Source organism: Sinocyclocheilus grahami, unplaced genomic scaffold (genome assembly GCF_001515645.1).
Source record: "Sinocyclocheilus grahami isolate Dianchi unplaced genomic scaffold, SAMN03320097.WGS_v1.1 scaffold1865.1, whole genome shotgun sequence".
Lineage (NCBI taxonomy): Eukaryota > Metazoa > Chordata > Actinopteri > Cypriniformes > Cyprinidae > Sinocyclocheilus > Sinocyclocheilus grahami.
Window position 1 is genome coordinate 100932 of NW_015507044.1, and position 17101 is coordinate 118032.

Sequence of the window (17101 nt, forward strand, 5' to 3'; positions counted from 1 at the left end):
GATGTTTGTTATTCTTGGCAATAAAATATTTCAATTTTGAACTTTTTTCAACACTGATAATAATATGAAATATTTCTTGAGTGGCAAAGCAGCATATTAGAATGATTTCTGAAGGATCATGTGACACTGAAGACTGGAGTAATGATGCTGAAAATTCATCTTTGCATTACATGAATAAATTACATGTTAAAATATATTAACATAGAAAACAGTTATTTAAAAAAAAAAAAAAAAAACTGAGCATAAGAGACTTCTTAAAAAAACACCTAAAGAGATCAGGTTTAGGCTTCAGTAGCTTTTAAATCTAATGACTTTATTATGTAAAAGAACTCTACATAAGAAAGAACATAACTTCATGACACTTGAAAGTATCAGAACAATATTTGTTTACACCATTTATTATAGACATAATTTCCGAATCTTTGCTTTGTGGCTGTAAACCCTGTTTCTAACATTTCCAAGTTCAGACACTGCTAAAATGAGCTTGAAGCTTTGAGACGTTTCGTTTAATGACCCTTTTCCCGCTCAGTGAAACCTGCAGCACTAGAAAGCTCGAATGTGGGGAAAAGGTTTCCAGATTTAGTTGATGGTATCAGACTGAGGACAGGAATACGCTTGGTTGAACCGCCAAGAAATAGCATATGTAATAGTTTATTACCTAATGCTATTCTTCTAAGGTTAATGAAGGTCATTTAAGAGCAACCATCCCTCTTTACAGTCAAGTATCATCTAAAATTACATAAGCATGTTTTAAAAATAGAGTTGAGGTCAGCCAAATACTGTTGCAGTAGTAATAATAGCACAGAATGCAAAACTCAAATTATTCTAATGCAAAGAAAACTCCCTCTTCTACCCAATTAACACATTGTATAAAAAGCATGAGATACATTCTTCATACATCATACAAGTCTTCTCATATCAAATTCAAAACATGATCTTCGGGGATTGCATGTAGTACATATTCCCTTTACAGAAAAATTAATAACTCGTAGACTTGTTTAGAAAGGCTCAAAACGTTCTTTAAAAATAAATTACACCAAGCCATTCGAGTTCAATCGGAGTTACGCTGCATGAACCGTCTGCATGAAAAGCCAATCATAATGAGAAGGGAATGTCTAAAACAAGGTTTCATTGCCATATGACAGTCATTAATGCTGAATAACAAAATTGGCACACAAACTCATTACTCACTATAACAAATAAAATGCTGGAATTACACTGATATTAATGGCAGAGTAACAAAAGTCTTACTACTTCTGTAGTTTTATTTCATCTATAATCATTTATCTAGCATTATGGATAACGATGAATCAAGTGTCAGACTGGCTCAAATTTTCTCTAGTCTTTTTTGTTCAAACGCAGCTGGCTTCATCTTTTACATTAGGACTTCTTGAATGGCTGTGAAACTAGAATCAAAGCATCAATACATATTCAAATATTGTAAACATAATATCCGAGAGCATTAACACACATATGCATCTGTTCTGCTTGGGAAATGGAGTGGTTTTCGAAGCCTCTTAAAATCTATCTAGACCAATCCAAACTGGCCTTTTAGTGTTGTGATATAATTCTCATGTACTGCCATTATTATTATATTTTATATATATTTTTTTTAAAGTAAAAATAACTAATCTTCTAATCCTACAGCAAGGCGAATCTCACAAAGCCAGTCAAAAACATATCCAGGACACCAAAATCAAAAGAAAAAGTAAATTATATATTACATAAAGAAAAAGTCTATATTTAGGAACATCAGGACTGATTGAAGATGATTTTTATATTTGATAACTGATGCTTTTTTTAAAATTAATCAGCAAAAATGTATGTGAGTAAATGAACTACTAAGACTTCTAAATAATATAATTTATTATTTTGCAATATTTTATATAGATTTTATTATTTAAAAGTGATTTATATGTATGTATGTGTGCGTATATATATATATATAAGCACATAATTTATATTATATTATATTAATAAGAATTTGTGGGAAAGGGCCTGATTGTCTTGATAAAAAAACAAGAAATCATATTTTGCATAATTTCATTTGGGGGTCAAATATGACACAAAGTTGTTTTTGACAGATTTTGTGAGATTCCCTGGAAAATCAAAGCAACACACACATCATCTCGACGCTCCCAAACACCTTCCAGCTTTATATGATGAAAAGATGTTTCCACAAGGAAAACTTAAGTGGTCACCATGAAACGATTCTCTAAGCTAAAGGTAAAAGCAATCTACCGATAAAAGTGAAGAAGACAATGAAAACACGATGCAACGAGAAACTGTATAAAACACAAAGTGATAGTCAGCCTCGGTGAATTGTGCAGCAAACTGACGAGCTCGCTAAAAGTCTCACCACATGGATGGCGCCCGTCCACGTCAGCTCATATACTGCTGCGTGTTAAAATTGTAATCTACACGTTAATTAGAGTTCCTGGCTCAGCCGTGGGCCTCGTGCGCACAGAGGACATACTTTAATTATGTACGCCATAATGTGATATGTCTTTATTTATCTCACAGAGCAGCTTAAGGTCAATGTGAGAATTATATATAGTTACGCCGTCCATTCAAGCTCTTTGTGGGATCGGCATTAATTTCAAGACTTCAGAATGAGTCTATTATTATCTCTACAATACATGAAGATGAGACTATTTTAAAATGACTTTATCGTTTAGGGTATGTGCTAAAGACAAGGTGACTAAACCAGCCGCAACCTCTTAACACTTAAGAAAGCGAATCTCACAAGGAAATGCCCAGTTCCTCCAAAATCAAAAGAAAAGAAAAATATTATATTTCACTAAGAAAACAAAGCTAATTTTATCTGCAATTAAGATTTGTGTGCATTAAGCAGCTAAACAAATTATCACTGTAGTGTGAAACAAATCTCACTGTCATTGGTATAATAAAGAAATTAAAAATTAAAATGAGCATAAATTATATTCAGTACAAAAAATATCATGATGTATAAATACGTAACATTTTAAATAATAGATTATATTACAATAATGCAAATTAAATATTTACTTTCAATGTAAATATAATAGGTGAAGAAATATAGAACAATATAATTCCTTTTGATTTTGAGATGACCTGGGCATTTTTGTGAGATTCACATAAGAATTTGTTTTTTGGCAAAACACATTCCGTTTGGTTTATGATCTATTTCTTTAAACAACCATCGCAACCATTATTTTTGCCGCTCTAGATGCAATTACTTCAGGCTGGATAACGGATATCAACACCCTTCAAATGATCCGTAAATTTCAGAGGAAAAAAAAAAAAAAAAAAGGCAAATCAAAAACCCATGGAGTGTGAATGTTCATGAAGACAATATGAGCATAACAAGTATGATCTGCCGTCCGAGGTATTAATGTGTGGACACAGACAGACTGTATCGAGACGTAGCCTCATTGTTCCAGGAGCGACATCAGTTATTTAACAGGTTTTCACCGTAGTACCTCCAAACCTGCTTTAGCATTAAAGGAAGGAGTCCTATGTCCTATGTGAGGGGGGTAATAGTCATGAAGGCAGACGGCTGTGCCTTATAGACAGCATTCTTCACTCAGACGGAGAACTCGGCCCCGTTTTTCCGGGCACGAACCATCAGAACCTGAAGACGGAGTCCAGCAAATGGGTTGAACCAGAGCAGAGAGGGCGGCCCGCCGAAAACAGCCTTCATCCCCTCCCATCGCACCCGCCGCTCCCACGTGGGCTTCTCGTTCTTCAGTCGCTCGATTTCCTGTGCGGGTCAAGCCAGAAATGTAGAGTTAAGGCTAGTACAGTCAGCGCATTGTTTCAGAACTCAAATGCAGTGAATTTGAACTGAAATAATATAGCATAAAATGAAAAGATCTTATTTTTACTGCTTTATTATACATAACATTTGTAATTTATATTTTTATGATTAATACAATACAAATGAACTAAATATTTTAATATAAAATCTAATATCTTAATATATACATATTTAATATATTAAAGGGGTCATATGATGCGATTTCAATTTTTCCTTTCTCTTTGGAGTGTTACAAGCTCTTGGTGCATAAAGAAGATCTGTAAAGTTGCAAAGACTAAAGTCTCAAATCCAAAGAAATATTCTTTATAAAAGTTAAGAGTTAACCACGCCTACCTAAAACGGCTCATTCTAACACGCCCCACATATCTAAAGAATTTGCCACTGACGATTCAAACGTGAGTTTTGAGCAGTGTAGAGTAGCACTTGTTGTTTGTCATTTCTCCGATCACAAACGCAGACATGGTTTAATGTTTACGCGGCGCGATGCAATGCAACACATAAAAAGACAGTATATAAGTCATTATAATCCGTAATTATGTCCCCACTGGATGCAACAAATGCCTCGTTTATAATGGGTTTTAATGTTTTTGTCTCGTCGCTCCGGCCGGGACACGGCATCACAATATGGTAAGGGGCGTAACATTTCCGTCTCACGCTTGAGGTATTCGGCCAATCACAACGCACTGGATAGCTGGCCAATCAGAGCACACCTCGCTTTTCAGACCAATGAGCTTTGTAAAAATCGATGCGTTTCAGAAAGGCAGGGCATAGAGGAGAAACAATAATGTACAGTATGTGGAAAATAATGTGTTTTTTTAACCTTAAACCGCATAAACATTTCATTACACAAAATAATGTTCTTTTTAGCAACATCATATGACCCCTTTAATATAAATAATTCTGCAGGGTGGTTCTTTCTATAATTATAATACACTAATAAATAATAAAACAAACATGGCTGTTAAGTTCAGTTCCATCAGAAGTAATGGTAGTAGTAACCAGGAATTCTGGAGGTTTGTGGAAGTCAACTTACCGTCTCATCATTACAGATGGAGTGAATCTGAGTGCCGAACATGACAGCAGTGAAGGTGAGAAATAGCAGTGCTTCCAGACACAGGAAAATCAGCAGCATCACCGCCACAGGTGGGGAGAAATCACTACACTCTACAGAACAGAGGAGAACAACACGGATGAGATGATGCTGTCAAAACCAATGCTGGACATCAAATTCCCAAGTGCTTTGTATGAGGAGTAAAAGAACAGTACAGATTACAAAAAAAAAAAACTTTTATTCTAGATTTTTAAAAATTATTTTATTCTAGTGGAAAGAAAATGAAAAAATACTATTAAAAATAAAAAAATGATCAAATACATTCTTAGTGACACATAAAAAATAAAAAAGTACATACTGTAGATACTGTTTGTACACATAAATAAAAAGCCAATTAGAAAAAAAACAACAATATAGATTCTTGGTGACAAAGGATGTCAATTTGAAAAGATGTATACATTTTAAATATTAATTTGATAAAATCTATTATTAATTTATTTATTGTAAATATATAAGGAAAATAAAATGTCTAAACTGTAATATTATAGACAACATACATTAAGCCAAAATTATGACAAAGTGTTTTCTTGAGCTTAAAGTGGCTTATCAGAGCAAAATAAGCCTACAATGACACAGCACACTGAAGTCTTGCACTTGACTTCTTATGATATCATCTGTCCTCCAGTAATGGATCGACAATCTCAAATGTCTATTACCCACCATTCCACTGGACTTTAATACAGGTGAAGAAGTGGAAACCGCTGAGACACAGCGCATGCAAAGAAATGGAGGCTATGTACATCTGAGAAGGAAAAAAGCCAAATATTATTCAAAATTCAACACTTTCAATGTAAAATGCTTTTGATAAAATCCTCTAAATATTGTTGTACACTGATGCCCGAGACGTTTATCAGAGGAAAGGTCACTGATTAAGGACATTAAAGCAATACAGAGTATAAATGGAAACCTTATGTGGTCACAGCTCATGCAAACAGATGATAGAGCCGAAATCACCCATTTCATAATCATATTTTCTCTAAAACTAAGGCAAAAGAAGGTCAGCAATTCCACCATGAAAATATTGTAAAAGAAGAGACAGCAGTCTCAGACACACTCACAGTGAAGAGGACAAAGAATCGCTGATTGTTCTCGCCCACACAGTTGTTGACCCAAGGACAGTGGTGATCCATCTTCCTGATGCATCTCTTACAGATACTACAACAAACAAAACAGGAGAAAAGACCACACCAGTTATAAAGCAAGACGAGAAACGTCTAGAAGTCACTGATGCTTGGCCTTTAAATACAAATGACTTGATTTAAAGGGGATATGTAAGGCAAAATAGGATTTTTCTGGCTCTTTTGGAACTACTTCCTCCCTAGTCAACAATACACTACTAGATTTTTTTTAATGGAATAATATTTTTATTCATCAAGGAGGCATTCAATTAATCAGAAGTGACAGTAGACATTTACAATGTTTCAAAAGACTTCTATTTTCATTAAATGCTGTTCTTTTGAACTTTCTATTCATCAAACAATCCTAACAAAATTATCTTTTTTTAACACTGATAACAATAGGAAATGTTTTTTCAGTAGCAAATCAGGATATTAGAATAATTTCTGAAGGATCATGTGACGACATCTGAAGACTGGAGTAATGATGCTGAAAATTCAGCTTTGCATCACAGAAATAAATTATATTTTAAAATATATTCAAATAGCAAAAAAAGTTACTTTAAACTGCAATCATAGCGTATATTCAAACTAAACTGCAAAAATATCTTCTTCCGTTTATGATGTCACAACCATGAACACATTAAAATATGACAAACCATGTTTACATATCAATGCCTGTGTGGTATTCAGCAACTTGAAAGGGAGGGTTTTATTCTTTCCAAATGCAAAAAGATCAGCCAATCATAACAATCCTGTAAAAAGTGTCAAAAAGAGGGTGGAAAATTTACATCAATTGACTGTTTTTGGTGCTAGAAACCTGGCCTGACATTTTAAGACAGGAAAAATTCCACAAAAGTGTAGAATGTGACCATGTACAGATACAAATAAGGAGTCATTTATCAGATGTTGGTCATGCCTGCAATGGTGTGCCCTCTCTGGTTTAATGCTGCAGCATTTTGGACACTTGTAGATGACCTCTCCTGGCTTCAGCTGCAGACTCTCCATGTATTCTTTAGTGGCGTTACCTTTGGGAACAGCTCCCTGATAAACACAGCACACCTCACATCAATAACACCCATCATAAAATGTTCATTACCGCATTTAATCAAAATAACAGTCCTCTCTTACCGGATCCGTCAGCATGGTTCGCAGGTGTGACGTCAGCGCCAGCACAGCCAGGAAGTTAAACGCCACACCGTTGATGAGAGAGTACCAGAAGCTTTTGGAGGGGAGCAGCATGACAAAGTTTACCACGAATTCTGCGTACATAACCAGAAACCAGGTCACAAAGGCGCACACCATCCCGCAGCTGTCCTGGATGAACCAGACGCGGCTAGCCGCCACCTCCTCCTCTCCTCCGCTGAGCAGGGGCTGGTGCTGCTCCACATCCCTCAACCGGTGTCCTGAAGACTGCATTCTCACCTGCAAAGAGAGAGAGAGGGGTGAGTAGGACGAGCAGGACTCCCATTGGCTCACCATTCCAGCCAGACATAACTGATTCACATGCTTATTAATAATGTTACTGTATAGATAAAAAAGATGCATTGGAAAGCAATACAACATGTGCATGGCACTACAGTGAAAAAAATAGTGTAGAAACAATTTTGTCATTGCTAGTAAATCTCACAATTACAAATGGCAAGTTACATATAAAATCATTTTTAAGTAGAAGAACTGAAATGTTTTCTTGTAAAACATACTCCAATAATATTAGTTTACAACTTTAAAAAAAAAAGAAAGAAAAAAAAGTTTTCTTTACACTGTAGCAACACCAAGGCAATGGGTTTGATTCCCAGGGAATGGATGATCTGATATAATTTATATCCTTCAATGCAATTTAAGTCACTTTTGATAAAAGCATCTGCCAAATGCATAAACATAAATGTCACTATTTACTACGGTGAGTATCGCATTTACTTCAGCTCATTTTGAGAGTTTGACGGTGCTACAGACATAAAATTATAACCTCAAATTGTGTCTTAAAGAAAGATGAGTTATTACTTTTTCAAATGATTGAATTTACATTTTAATGACAAATTAAAAAATGGGTTAAAAAATCCCATCAACTTCCATTTAAGGAAAGCCATATATATATATATATATATATATATATAGACCAGAATAGCACAGTGACTTGAGGTGGGCTCTGACTTGAGCAATCCCATTTAATATTTTGAATTAGATTTATTATTGTATTTTCTTTTTCTTTTCTTTTCAATTTAATTTAAGATAAAGTTTAAGTAAATTGTTTCAGTACATCAATTTATACTGCTCTGGCAAAAAAGTATTTAACATTTTTTTAAAAATTTATTTTAAGCAACAAAAATGTTTTTTTTATGGTTTTAGTTTAAGTTAACTATAATAACCTTGTATCACAATGATTTGTGAAGGATCATGTGACACTGAAGACTGGAGTAATGATGCTGAAAATTCAGCTTTGCATCAGGAATAAATTACATTTTAAAATATATTCAAATAAAATAACAAAACTGTTGTAATTATATTTCACAATTTTGCTGTATTTTTCATCAAATAATAACAGCCTCGGTGAGCAAAAGAGACTTTTGAAAAGAAGTGCACTTTGAATCGAGCATGCACTTCTATCTAAATAATATAATAACCCTAAATATTTTAAATTCCCATATACAACCACTAGAAACAGACACAAATACAGTGAAAGTCCAAATCTAAGAAGCCTCATATTTTTGTGTAAAAGGCTCGGGAGGGTGCCAGCTTCAAAACGAAGCTCTCTTATAATGCTGTGGTAACCATTTATTATCCTGGTATCACTGAAACTTCACTGGTGTCTTTAGTTAAAGAAACAAGAAAGACATTTCCATCTTCAGCTTGGGCTGAAACTTAGCATCTAATTTACATAAAACACTTTTGAGATGCAAATCGCTTACAAAACAAAACGCCAAACAGCCTAAAAGTAAGATGTGAATGGTCAGTGCCAAAAAAGACAATGTAAACTCATTCCAAAGCAGAAAACAGACTTAAAAATATTGTGAGATTCCTTACAGTAGATGCTCACCTGCACATATTTGCTTTTCTGACAAACTGAAGTTTGTTACTTAGTGTGAGGGGTTTGTTCAAGCGATGCAAATGACTCACCACACAGAGCGTCCCTCACAATGACATCCTCTCGAACCCTGTTGGGTTTGAACTCAAAGGCATCCACAGTCTGGACCCTGTAAAGGACACACACAGAAACAGAGAATCATGGGATAAGTGATTATACCTACAGCAAGAAATGAAAGTGTGTCAATAAGCGGGGCAATGCAGACAGAGCCTTATTTTCAGCCTTACACATAATTAGCCTTCATCTCTAATAATAATTTAAAAATATATATTTAAACAAGCTCTATATTTTACAAAGTCAAATCTGCAACCTAAAATAACACACAGGCTCATGTCATGGTTTAATAGAATAATAGTCAATTTATATTTTCTAATAATGTCCCTAACTAATTCTGAACATTTCTTGCAAATAACTTTCTATGGTTATATTTATTTAAATGTTGTCTTGGTGAAGTCAAACATAATTACAATTTGTTTTGTTTAGTGACTTTTAACACTAGGTTACGCAATGTCTCACACTTACAATTTGAAAAATACTGAATTTAACCACGGGTCATGAAATATACAGGTACATCTAAAAAAAATTTGAATATCATGAAAAAGGTAAATATTTTTTGTCACTCATTTCAGAAAGTGAAACCCATATATTATATAGATTCATTACACAGAGTGAAATATTTCAAGCCTTTATTTCTTGAAATTTTTATAATTATGGCTTACAGATAATGAAAACCCAAAATTCAGTGTCTCAGAAAATTAGAATATTACATAAGAAAACATGGTCATTGACCCAGCTTTTGGTACCTTTGGCAGTGTGGGCAGGTGCCAAGTCCTGCTGGAAAATGAAATCAGCATCTCCATAAAGCTTGTCAGCAGAAGGAAGCATGAAGTGCTCTAACATTTCCTGGTAGATGGCTGCGTTGACTGTGGACTTCAGAAAACACAGTGGACCAACACCAGCAGATGACATGGCAGCCCAAATCATCACTGACTGTGGAAACTTCACACTGGACTTCAAGCAACATGGTTTCTGTGCCTCTCCACTCTTCCTCCAGACTCTGGGACCTTGATTTCCAAATGAAATGCAAAATTTACTTTCATCTGAAAAGAGGACTTTGGACCACTGAGCAACAGTCCAGTTCTTTTTCTCCACAGCCCAGGTAAGACGCTCCTGACGTTGTCTCTGGTTCAGGAGTGGCTTGACACGAGGAATGCGACATTTGTAGCCCATGTAGGATTCGTCCATGCGTAGTGGCTCTTGATGCGCTGACGCCAGCCTCAGTCCACTCCTTGTGAAGCTCCCCCAAAATCTTCCTGGTGCACCTTTTCCTACCACTCAACTTTCTATGAATATGCTTGGATACAGCACTCTGTGAACAACCAGCTTCTTTAGCAATTAACTTTTGTGGCTTACCCTCCTTGCGGAGGGTGTCAATGACTGTCTTCTGGACATCTGTCCAGTCAGCAGTCTTCCCCATGATTGTGTAGCCTACTGACCCAGACTGAGAGACCATTTAAAGGCTCAGGAAACCTTTGCAGGTGTTTTGAGGTAATTAGCTGATTAGGGTGTGACACCATGACTTTCCAATATTGAACTTTTTCACAATATTCTAATTTTCTGAGACACTGAATTTTGGGTTTTCATTATCTGTAAGCCATAAACATCAAAATTTCAAGAAATAAAGGCTTGAGATATTTCACTCTATGTGTAATGAATCTATATAATATATGGGTTTCACTTTCTGAAATGAGTGACAAAAAATATTGACCTTTTTGATGATATTCAAATTTATTTTAGATGTACCTGTATGTTGCGCTTATACTGAATCCTTCGGTGTTAAATGAATATAGACAACACCAATGGTTGAGTAAACGGGCAATTAAGGTTTATATAAGAACGAACTTGTTATTGACTGAAAAAATCTTGACACTGATTCATCCCAGCTTTTGTGTTCCAAGGACAAAGTAATATAAGGGTGTGTAAATCATGACATAATATTCATTTTCAGGTAAACTCTCCTTTTAAGTCCTTCCTAAGTAAAGCTGATTATGCTTATTTAAGAGCCTATCATCTGATAAATAAACCTCAGTTTCAATGACCACCTCTTTGACAGATCAGGTTGATTTCAAACTGCTAAAAACCAAAGTTTCCCTCAGTCAGACATGACTAACTAAATTAAAAAATCTGCCCTGATATCAAAAGATTCGTGTTTGAAAGCCCAAAACAGTAATAAACGTCACAATACACAAACAAAAACTCTCTCATTCACACACACGCAACTGAAAGTCACACTGGCCTGTTACGAGGAAATGTGTTTTGGTTTGCGATATTTCAGGGGAGCTAAAAATAATAACAGGCACAAAATTAGCGTGTATACTGCGATTACTTGTTGTTATTTTGCAAACCTCCATAGCAACCATCATAACAACACACCTATATATTTGTTGATTTCTCTTTAAGATTAATCTCCCGTCACACCCTTCATCTAATTCATCGTTTGGTTCTAATATTTTCAACCTGCCTTAATTATAACTAATATATTGGCAATAAACTCTTTAATTATTCGGACAGTCTCATTATAAAGCAGTAAAACACATTTAAATCGGCTGATAAACCGCAGCCATACACACATCATCACGATTCACTTTCTTTATCGTAATGCTGAGCTTTTTCTTTCGCTTACCGCCTCCGAAATCAGATTTTATCCCCCAGTTGTGATTCTCAGATGAGCGATGGGCAGATAGAAATAGATAATTTCATTTCTCAAGCTGTTTAAAGGGTTTCATAGGTGAGAAATGATGATGAGGGTCACACACACTTCCGGGGTCCAGTGCGATCATTTCTGCTGCTTCTGCTGTCTGATGAGTGACAGGCCTGAACACACGCCGCCTCGCCGCTGACCCCTGCCGGCGGATCCGGAGCGCTGCAGCGCCCAGGGAGCCTCCTAATTTAATAAGGACCTCCAGGGAGGTTTTACCTAGTTTGTTTGTTGTAAATGGAAGCATAATAAAAATAAAAAAAACCTCCAGGGAGGTTTCCGGTGCCCTCTGCTCACTTCCTGTCTCAGTGGCAATTCTACGATTTTTATTTTTTTTTAAAGAGAAGGGCCTCAAAGGGGACAAATGTGCAGAGGACCAAATTAATATAATGTGTTGTAACGTGGATTCAACACTTCATATATGTTACTTTCTTTGTAATTTAAGACAAGGTGACATTTTCAACTATATGAAATTCTGTAATAAATTGGTTAACAATTAGTAAAAGGCTAGTTATTATTTCAGCATTGCTTTTCTCGGGACCAAATTGGTCAAAATGAGCAGCAATATAATATTGTTTGAATTATTCTGACCTAATTTGAATTCCAGTATATATATTTGACCTTTTTTTGAAATCCATATACATAAATGTGTGTGTGTATATAGATATATATATATATATACACACACACACACACACACACATGTTGTGTTTCCATGTTTTATGGGGACATTCCATAGGCGTAATGGTTTTTATACTGTACAAACTGTATGTGCTATTGCCCTACACCAACCCTACCCCTTACAGGAAACTTTCTGCATTTTTACTTTCTCAAAAAAACTCATTCTCTATGATTTATAAGCTTGTTTCCTCATGGGGACCTCAAAAATGTCCCCACAAGGTCAAAATTTACTAGTATTACTATCCTTGTGGGGACATTTGGTCCCCATAACGTGATAAATACCAGGTACACACACACACACACACACACACACAGTATCACAGATCCATGGGTCAGAATCAAAATCCAAGCAGGCTAAAAGATAAAAAAAGTTAGAATTTTAGAATTTTAAGCAGTTTCAGTTACAAAGTAAACAAGCCAAATTACACTTTATATATCCATTTCAAATGCAACACTGTTGAACTTAACTGACATGCGTCGTGATCACAGTCACTGAAATGTCAAATAAATACGTTTAAAAAGACTTATAGACTGGAAATTGAGACAATTGTGCAAAACTGGGTGCTTTACAGTTATCAAAGCTTAATTGTAAAATATTATTTAAATTAAAAAATGCATTTAAAATGCAAATGTACATTTATGCAGGAACGTAAGCAATTTACGGCCAGAATTATTAGTAATATACAAATATTGTCCCAAATGTACGTTTTAGTTTTGTTTGGTTCGGTTTTTTACCTTTCAAAGCATGCTTTTGGATATATACTTTTAATTAAATAAACTTTTGACATAGCATTCACATTTCGCCTCTAATCTGTACTTGTAACACTTGCTAATAGGCTTACTCAAAAAGACCTATGGGGGAATTGACTTGATTCACCCCTCGGTGGCGCTGCAGATCTCCATCTCATGCTCCTTCCCTTTGTTTGTCGAAGTGAAAAAGTCACTGAGTTGACAGAAATATATCCAAGCATAACCCATGTGTAATTTAAATAATGACTTCTCAGACTCATTCGAGTATCGAAGATCATCTTAAATCACAGTGAATCATAACCTCATCAAGATATCATGTAATGGTGATGGTGATGGGTATGATTATGATGCTCCGTGATCTTTCCTCTTCATGTCCTTTATAGCCTCTTGGTGCTTTTGTTTGAATTATTCTGACCTAATTTGAATTCCAGTATATATATTTGACCTTTTTTTTAAATCCATATACATAAATGTGTGTGTGTAGATATAGATAGATATAGATAGATATAGATAGATATAGATAGATATAGATAGATATAGATAGATATAGATAGATATAGATAGATTCTCTATGATTTATAAGCTTGTTTCCTCATGGGGACCTCAAAAATGTCCCCACAAGGTCAAAATTTACTAGTATTACTATCCTTGTGGGGACATTTGGTCCCCATAACGTGATAAATACCAGGTACACACACACACACACACACACACACAGTATCACAGATCCATGGGTCAGAATCAAAATCCAAGCAGGCTAAAAGATAAAAAAAGTTAGAATTTTGATTACATAAGCAGTTTCAGTTACAAAGTAAACAAGCCAAATTACACTTTATATATCCATTTCAAATGCAACACTGTTGAACTTAACTGACATGCGTCGTGATCACAGTCACTGAAATGTCAAATAAATACGTTTAAAAAGACTTATAGACTGGAAATTGAGACAATTGTGCAAAACTGGGTGCTTTACAGTTATCAAAGCTTAATTGTAAAATATTATTTAAATTAAAAAATGCATTTAAAATGCAAATGTACATTTATGCAGGAACGTAAGCAATTTACGGCCAGAATTATTAGTAATATACAAATATTGTCCCAAATGTACGTTTTAGTTTTGTTTGGTTCGGTTTTTTACCTTTCAAAGCATGCTTTTGGATATATACTTTTAATTAAATAAACTTTTGACATAGCATTCACATTTCGCCTCTAATCTGTACTTGTAACACTTGCTAATAGGCTTACTCAAAAAGACCTATGGGGGAATTGACTTGATTCACCCCTCGGTGGCGCTGCAGATCTCCATCTCATGCTCCTTCCCTTTGTTTGTCGAAGTGAAAAAGTCACTGAGTTGACAGAAATATATCCAAGCATAACCCATGTGTAATTTAAATAATGACTTCTCAGACTAATTCGAGTATCGAAGATCATCTTAAATCACAGTGAATCATAACCTCATCAAGATATCATGTAATGGTGATGGTGATGGATATGATTATGATGCTCCGTGATCTTTCCTCTTCATGTCCTTTATAGCCTCTTGGTGCTTTTAATGCTTCATCAGGCTTATCACTAGTGTCCTTCTATGAATATTTCCCTTAAACTGTTTCCTGGTAAACCGTTTCCTCTTCCACCCCTAAACTCTGTGGCCCAATAGTTATATAAATAAATAAATAAAAGTCAACATCCACGCGCTGGCAGAAGCTAAAGCAGATTAAAGGCTGAAGCGTAGCTCTCTCCGTTACCCAGACTGCACCTCTGCTCAGGAACACTCAGGCCTCGTCTGACAGTGTCTGTATGAGCAACAGCTGGGCTTAACACAACATCATCCTCAGTGCATTTCAAATCAGAGCAGAGCTCATCCAGCTCACAGACATGCACCTACTCAAACACACCCCATATATTAGCAATATCACTCTGGGATTTATGAAAAGTTTATCATGGTTCTATCAATAATCTTATGAAACCTGACCAGAACATCATTCAGACTAAAATCAAGTCCAGTCCAAATCATAATTTAGCCTAAAATCAAAAAAATGATTATTATATTATATTATATTATTATATTTCACAGTCTTGTAACTGTAATGTAAATAATATTTTAATAATAAATAAACAATACTTCTAAGTTTAGATAGACTATAAGTATTTATACATGGTAGTAGTAGTATATGCCTTTAATTTATACTGATTTATTAATAAATCATCATATGAAAGTAATTTCTATTGAAGCTATAAAACTCTCAAATAAAACATCCTTATTAGAGTGTACAAAATTTACATAATTTATATTGTGTACAAAGTATTTATTTGGCAAAAATGTAAAACAAAAGAAAACAACAACAGTATTTTAATAATAATTAAACAATACTTATTCAGAAGTATATGTACATGATGGTACTGATGTACAGCCTTTAATTTATACAGATATTGTTTTTAAAAAGTCATCATATTAAAGTAATGTCTTTACAGTAATTACAATCTAAAACATTCTGAAATAAAACACTTATTAGAACTTACTTCTATTCTATTCTATTCTATTCAAAATCTTGCTAATGTAATGTAAAAAAATAACATTTTAATAAATGTTTAAAATGCTTATTGAAATGGTAAAGTATGATGGTCATGTTTGTTGTAAAGCCTTTAATTTATAACGATTTTAAATGATTTTTTTTTGTATTTTTAAATGATCATATTGAAGTAATTTCTTTAGATGAGTAATTACAAACCTATAACTCTCAAATAAAACATTCTTATCAGAATTTGTATATTATATTATACTATCATCCATATTAGAATTTAAGTGATTGTTGTGAAAATAATGTTACAATCAAATATACAGTATAGGCTATGTTTGCATGTGTGTATTTGGATCCGATCAAAGGTCATTTCAGTTTTAAAAGATTTCATTTACTATGTTAAAATCTTGTGAAGTGTGAAATTAACGGCACATCTTAATTCTCTTCATCTTGCTCTTTTGTTTCATGCTGCTTGTAGTATGCAAAGTGCATTGAAGTGATAATGATTTTGTCACCTGGCCAAACTGAAGCAGCAGTGAGCAGTGAGCGATTCGGCTCATAATGACTCAGATACAGCAAGCGTGGCAGGTGGCAGAGCTGTAGCAGTCTGCACAAAACATCTTTGACTAAACCTGAATTATTAAACATATCACTAATGCCACAAGCCCCTCCGCATGAAAAACCTGGTTTTTAGAAGAACGAGTCAGAGCTAATTATTACTTTTTTTTAAAAGCCTTTATAAACCTCTCAAAAATGGCCTCAGTGGACAAAACAAATTCTCTGTGCACAGAACTGAACGTGCATGCAGAAACAAAAGTGCACAAGATTCAGGTCCAGCAGTTTTGCCCTGTTTTTTTCTTTCATGTAATGAGATGCTTGCCATTTTTGCTGTGAATAATTTGAGTGACAGTTCTTGAGTAATATGACACTTACATCATGTTTCCCTCCGAATTAATATTTCAGTTTTTGTTATGGTCTTTCAAACTACTAGGTTGAGTATGTACACTGATTTTTACAACCAAACATGGTTTAAGTTTTTATATTGTAAATCAGCAAACAGCAATGTGTTTCAAACCAAAATTATGTTAACTGACTATTGACCAAACCCATTTTAGATTCATACTTATCATATCAAACATTAAATGCTTTATAAATTTGTATTCAAATGTATGTATTTTGTATTTAATAAACCTTTATGGCTCACATGGCAGAGGCCTATATTTCCCACAATGCATTAATTTACCCCAAAGGCCTCAAACAACAACATTAAAACATGAGGAAAC

General features: G+C 34.6%; 1 protein-coding gene across 2 annotated transcripts; it reads right to left on the bottom strand.

The window, feature by feature from the left end:
- Nucleotides 1–2037: 2037 nt before the first annotated feature.
- LOC107573093 (palmitoyltransferase ZDHHC7-like) lies at nt 2038–11975 on the bottom strand. Of its 2 annotated transcripts, XM_016259531.1 has the most exons (8): nt 11794–11975; nt 9143–9219; nt 7157–7450; nt 6945–7069; nt 5969–6065; nt 5571–5652; nt 4833–4963; nt 2038–3742 (listed from the first exon to the last, which is right to left on the bottom strand). In XM_016259531.1, the coding sequence occupies exons 3-8, from the start codon at nt 7442–7444 to the stop codon at nt 3566–3568; spliced, it is 900 nt and encodes a 299-aa protein (XP_016115017.1). In that variant the 5' UTR covers nt 7445–7450; nt 9143–9219; nt 11794–11975; the 3' UTR covers nt 2038–3565. The 2 variants fall into 2 exon arrangements, with proteins under 2 accessions (XP_016115017.1, XP_016115018.1); XM_016259532.1 differs by lacking the exons at nt 9143–9219; nt 11794–11975 and adding an exon at nt 9063–9088.
- Between the last annotated feature and the right edge of the window lie 5126 nt (nt 11976–17101).

Bases quoted from the DNA above. Each gene is read 5' to 3' on its own strand.
- LOC107573093 (XM_016259531.1), bottom strand. From the start codon at position 7,444: ATGCAGTCTTCAGGACACCGGTTGAGGGATGTGGAGCAGCACCAGCCC. The intron at 7,070-7,156 runs GTAAGAGAGGAC...TGTGTTTATCAG, and splicing joins GAACCATGCTGACGGATCCG to GGAGCTGTTCCCAAAGGTAA. The intron at 5,653-5,968 runs GTGAGTGTGTCT...TTTCCTTCTCAG, and splicing joins GATTCTTTGTCCTCTTCACT to ATGTACATAGCCTCCATTTC.